This window comes from Ranitomeya variabilis, chromosome 1 (assembly GCF_051348905.1).
Source record: "Ranitomeya variabilis isolate aRanVar5 chromosome 1, aRanVar5.hap1, whole genome shotgun sequence".
NCBI classification, from domain to species: domain Eukaryota; kingdom Metazoa; phylum Chordata; class Amphibia; order Anura; family Dendrobatidae; genus Ranitomeya; species Ranitomeya variabilis.
In genome coordinates, this window is record NC_135232.1 from 324,063,381 (window position 1) to 324,068,697 (window position 5,317).

The 5,317-nt window shown below is 37.6% G+C and overlaps 1 protein-coding gene across 1 annotated transcript; it reads left to right on the forward strand.

The window, feature by feature from the left end:
- Positions 1-3,186: 3,186 nt before the first annotated feature.
- LOC143795218 (olfactory receptor 6M1-like) lies at positions 3,187-4,170 on the forward strand. The gene has a single exon (XM_077281004.1). The coding sequence runs from the start codon at positions 3,187-3,189 to the stop codon at positions 4,168-4,170; it is 984 nt and encodes a 327-aa protein (XP_077137119.1).
- The last annotated feature ends 1,147 nt before the right edge of the window (positions 4,171-5,317 follow it).

The window sequence follows — 5,317 nt, forward strand, 5'->3', positions numbered from 1 at the left end:
AAAGTTATCCTCCTTTTTGCCTTATTACTTTTTCAAGGTTAAAAATATTATAAATTGTACATTATTTTGTCACTCACAGGTAAAGGACATTAGTGGTAATTAGTAGTAATAAAAACTTTCTCTACTTAAGAAGTATATAAACTGTTATAAAAAAGTTGTACTTTGTAACTTCAGTTTATAATCTCAATACCTCAAGGGAAATTGACATAAACGTGAAGCAACAGTCGTCGTCATTTTGTTCTTTATAAAAGAACTATTGAGACATGCTGTATGGTGGTATTTGTTTCATTGACCAACAAGGAGGGAATATCCTATACTATGAGGTCTGCTTGATGTCTTATGTGGTAGACACAATATCCTATGCTGGGATAAAAGAATAACACTATTCTCTCTGTAACACTAATTAAGGTAAGTGAAACTTTGCTGCGTATTGATGCTTCCTACCTAGTTCTATTTCCCAGATTTAATGTGTTTTGTACATATTTAGTATAAAGTAATAAAATAGCATTCAGAGTCCCTGCTTCCAGTATATAACCCTCAAAGTACATATTTCACAATACGCATAATGATTTCTAGGAAAACACGTTGCCAAGCTGATGCATTTAAGGTTGTTACTATTACTAACATTGTTTTATACAATAATGTTTTTATTGTATGAAACAATAAGAACAGTGATATAAAAGATTTTTTGGTATCTGCCTCTCCTACATACAGTATACAGTTATAGTAATAATACTAAGACTAAATATTGGAATTTTAGAGAGAAACAAAATTTAAAGGGCTTTGGAAATAGAATGGAAATATAACAAAATCCTACAAAGCTAATTAGGGCTATTGTATGGAATTAGCACACCTTTATAAGGCACCATTAAAACATATTGAGACAGTCTTTATACATTATCCCTACTGGCAGAGATTAAAGGGAACCTATCACTTGATTCAAAACGCATGAGTCAGAGCCGGGCAGCATGACTACAGACAGATATATCTTTATCTGATTATCGAGAAAATATACTTTAAAGATCAGGCCAGGGGCCATAGCCGGAGATGAGACTAGTCCGATGCTGCTGCTATGATGGTGAGTGAAAGGTCTCTCACTAACTGTCAATTGCCTGCAGCGGCACTGAGAGAAGCCAGCTGGAGTGGCGCTAGTCTAGACTACATATACTATCCCTGGCCCGACCTTTAAAATATATATTTATAAAAAAATATAAGAAAAATAGAAAATAGAAAAATGCAATTTTACATGAATGAGGTGACAGTTTCCTTTTAAGGAACACATCGGACAAAAGTGATACATTTTGGCGCTGATGTATGCGACACTGCATTGGGTCCTTTTGTGTCATACAAGTCCCTTCAGGTTCTGCAATTTATCATCATAATGTATAGTATACAGCACATTCAGAATGCATTCCTATTGAAAGAAAGCTTGCTAGCTAATTGATTACAGCACCACTCCCTATACTGTGAGTGTCAGCACAAAGCACGTCGGTCGAGTTTTGGTATAAGGCCGGAGACACACTGGTGCGAGATACGGCCGAGTCTCGCTGGTTAAAATCAAGCTGTGGCACCGGCACTCCGGAGCGGAGCGTGCGGCTCCATGTATTGCTATGCAGCTGCACGCTCCGCTCCAGAGTGCAGGTGCCACAGCTTGATTTTAACCAGCGAGACTCGGCCGTATCTCGCACCAGTGTGTCTCCGGCCTAAAACATTTTGTTGTGTTTCCTTATACATATTCTAATTTAATCTATCCGTATGTATTATTAATATTTGTTTAGCTCTGTTTTAACCATAAAGCATATATCTTCAGGATGATGTCCAGATATCAGCTGTCTGCAGCCATCTGGGTTCAGAAACTGCCAAAACTAGAAAGCTATGGCTCATCATACACTGATATAAAATGTTCCCTGCAACAGGCTGTGTATAATTAAATGCAATTGAATATTTCTTATTATGCTCTTTGGTCTCTCCAGATCCCAGAGCATTATAAATATAAAGCACAAAAAAATGCCCAACACCATAAGCACGGAGGACTGTGAAAATCAGGAAAACCTACAGAGAAAGTCCTCCAAAGAAATCATATAAAATTATAATATTTATTGAGCCATATTTAAAACATTATTAAAAAAGGGATGACATCATACAAAAAGGACAAGCAAACATTGGGCAGAGGTATGAATCAGGTCCAACAATAATGATACTTGTACAAATAACATCAATAGTCCCCCACCATAGGTAAATCAATAGAAAGCACAGTGCTTAAAGTGAATCAAGTAAAAAAGTGAAAAAGTATGTTTTTGGTCCATATGCACATGCACTTTTTTTACTTGATTCACTTTAAGCACTGTGCTTTCTATTGATTTATCTATGGTGGGTTACTATTGATGTTATTTGTACAAGTATCATTATTGTTGGACCTGAATCATACCTCTGCCCAATGTTTGCTTGTCCTTTTTGTATGATATCATCCCTTTTTTAATTATGTTTTAATATGGCTCAATAAAAATTATATTTTTATATGATTTCTTTGGAGGACTTTTTCCGTAGGTTTTCATAATAAAAATAAGATGTAAAAAAACCCAAAAAACCCTACTACCTCATTGCTCACCTCTCTGGCTGATCCGCTGCTCGCTACCAGCCATCTGGTCTCCTTTCTGTCGCCATACACTGCATCACCATATGCCAGGACTTCCTACCCCATCACTGAGCATTGTAAGGTCACAGCACAAGTCATGACATCACAACATAGCCACATTATGACTTACAGTGACCCACAAGGCCTGATTACGGCCAGAAGTCCTGGTCTATATTGAAGAGGCCAGAGATGGAACACAATGGAACACAATGGCAGAAAATAGAGCATGGGGTGATGATCAGAGATCAGCTGGGCGATCAGAGATGTGAGCAATGAGGGGAGTTTTCTAACTGGTTACCAAAATGTCAACAAGGCATTTTTTTTTGCAAATTGTGACTCAAATTCCAGAGAGGTCATATTTGCATGGATCCGGTGATATCAGGAAATTTGACTCGACTTGATCCTCTGTGGATCAATCCACTTATTTGTCAACTGGTACCAGCTACAGTACATCTGCATACATAAAGGAATATTTATGACAATTTGTATGATTTTTTTGTACTCTTGCTCAAAAATATCATGATTTTATCTCTATAGGATCTTCTATAACAATGAGCAGAAAAAATGTGACATCAGTTACAGAATTTATTCTTCTGGGGATACCACTGAGCTACCAGATACAAATCCTGCTGTTTGCGGTCCTTTCTGCATGCTATGTAATTACTTTAATAGGGAATGCAACAATAATTGTAGTTAGTGTGATTGATGCTAAGCTTCATACCCCTATGTATTTCTTTCTTAGTAACCTAGCTCTATTAGATATTAGTTTTACGTCTTCAATTGTTCCTAAAGTGGTCTACAATTTAATTACTGGTAGTAGAACTATCACTTTTCATGGATGTCTTGCGCAATCATATGTCTACTTTCTCCTTGGCACCACAGAATTCTTGCTCCTAGCCACAATGTCTTTTGATCGGTACATGGCTATCTGCCATCCTCTACGATATTCAGCTATCATGAAACCACAGCTTTGCTTTAAGTTGATTATAGCCTCTTGGATGGGTGGTTTTCTTGACACAATTGTTCAAACCATCCTCACATTCCGTTTGCCATTTTGTGGCTCAAATGTTATTGACCATTACTTTTGTGATGTTGCTCCTCTGCTGAAGCTGGCCTGTGGTGAAACGCATTTTATTGAAATGATGGACCTGATACTAGCATCATCCTTGGTGTTAGGATCATTGTTTTTCTCCATGGTTTCCTATGGTTGTATTATATTTGCAATTTCAAAAATTTCTTCTGTAGCTGGACAAAAGAAAACTTTCTCCACTTGTGCATCACATCTTACAGTAGTATTCATAGTGTATGGGAGTTGCATCTTCATGTGCGTCCGTCCCTACAAAAATTCAAGAATAGATTCCACCAAAATTGTGGCATTACTTAACTGTATACTTACTCCTCTTCTTAATCCTTTCATTTATAGTTTTAGAAATAAGACCTTTAAAGAGGCACTAAAACGCACAATGAATAGGAAAAAATATTTATCTAAAAGCATAGAGCACAATAACAAAATTATAGAACATCAAAAATACTAAACAGAACCTGTCAGCAGGAATTCATCACCAACTACTTATATATGCATGTAGCTATTTCAAAGACAAGTACCTTAAAATAATCCCTTTACATGAACTGTATGTTCCTCCATTACAGGGACATCAACCTTTGAATTGATATGTAAATGAAGAGCTATTTGTTACCTTAAGAGCTATTTGTAGAACTTAGTCACTACAGCTCTATTCCCTGTCCAACACTGCGTTCTCCTGCTTGACTAACAGTCTTTATACTATGTGACTTTAGGCAAAGGAGCAGTCACTCAAGCAGGAGGAGGTGGCGCTGTATGGGGATTAGAGCTGGAGTGGAACAGGCTTCAGATATTAAGCCTCATTTGAATATTAATTCAAAGGCTGATTTTTCATTAACGGAGTAATGGACTGGCCATGCACATGCACAAATAAACAGTTTGGGGGTGAAATGCTGCTGACAGATTGACTTCTTCACTACAAACTAAATTCACATGACCATACAAAAAAAACTTGTCCAATTTTCATCCAGAAAAAAAAGGATTTTTAGTACTTACCATCAGGTAAGGACTGGGGCTGAAATTCAGTCCTGGTATTTGAAATCACATGGGTCCATGTTATCCCCATCCCTATGAACCAGAATGGATATATTACTAATATTACCCTGGATGGAGGAAAGGAAGATTTACTACAAGACCAATATTTCTAATGATACCTGTGGCCTCCTGGGGTAAGCGATGGAGTCAGCAACTTTGTGCTCCATCACAACTCTTAGCAGTATGGGTATCTTGAGAACACTGATTCTGTTAACAACGTAGCAGACAAGGCAGCCCATGACCAGACAGAACCTTCGGGCATTGGCCAGAATTGTCAGATGGCCAGTCCGGCCCTGTTTATCATGAAAGCCCTTTTTCATAGCCACAGGAAACCATTGGCATATACTGCTGCCAACAGGAGGCTGTCACTAAGAATTACACTTAAAGAAAAAGTCAGCTTTTCCCTTGCAGATACTGGACTTAACTAGTTAATGAGAAAGCAGTAGGAAACCATATATAACAACCAAGAATGGTACAGTGGAACAGAACAAGAAGTCATAAGCCACAATGAAAATTAAACATCCAAAAAAGCCATAATGGTGGGTGTTGGTTGTGTCCCCCAATGA

Coding starts and splice junctions, on each gene's coding strand:
- LOC143795218 (XM_077281004.1), top strand. CDS start 3,187: ATGAGCAGAAAAAATGTGACATCAGTTACAGAATTTATTCTTCTGGGG.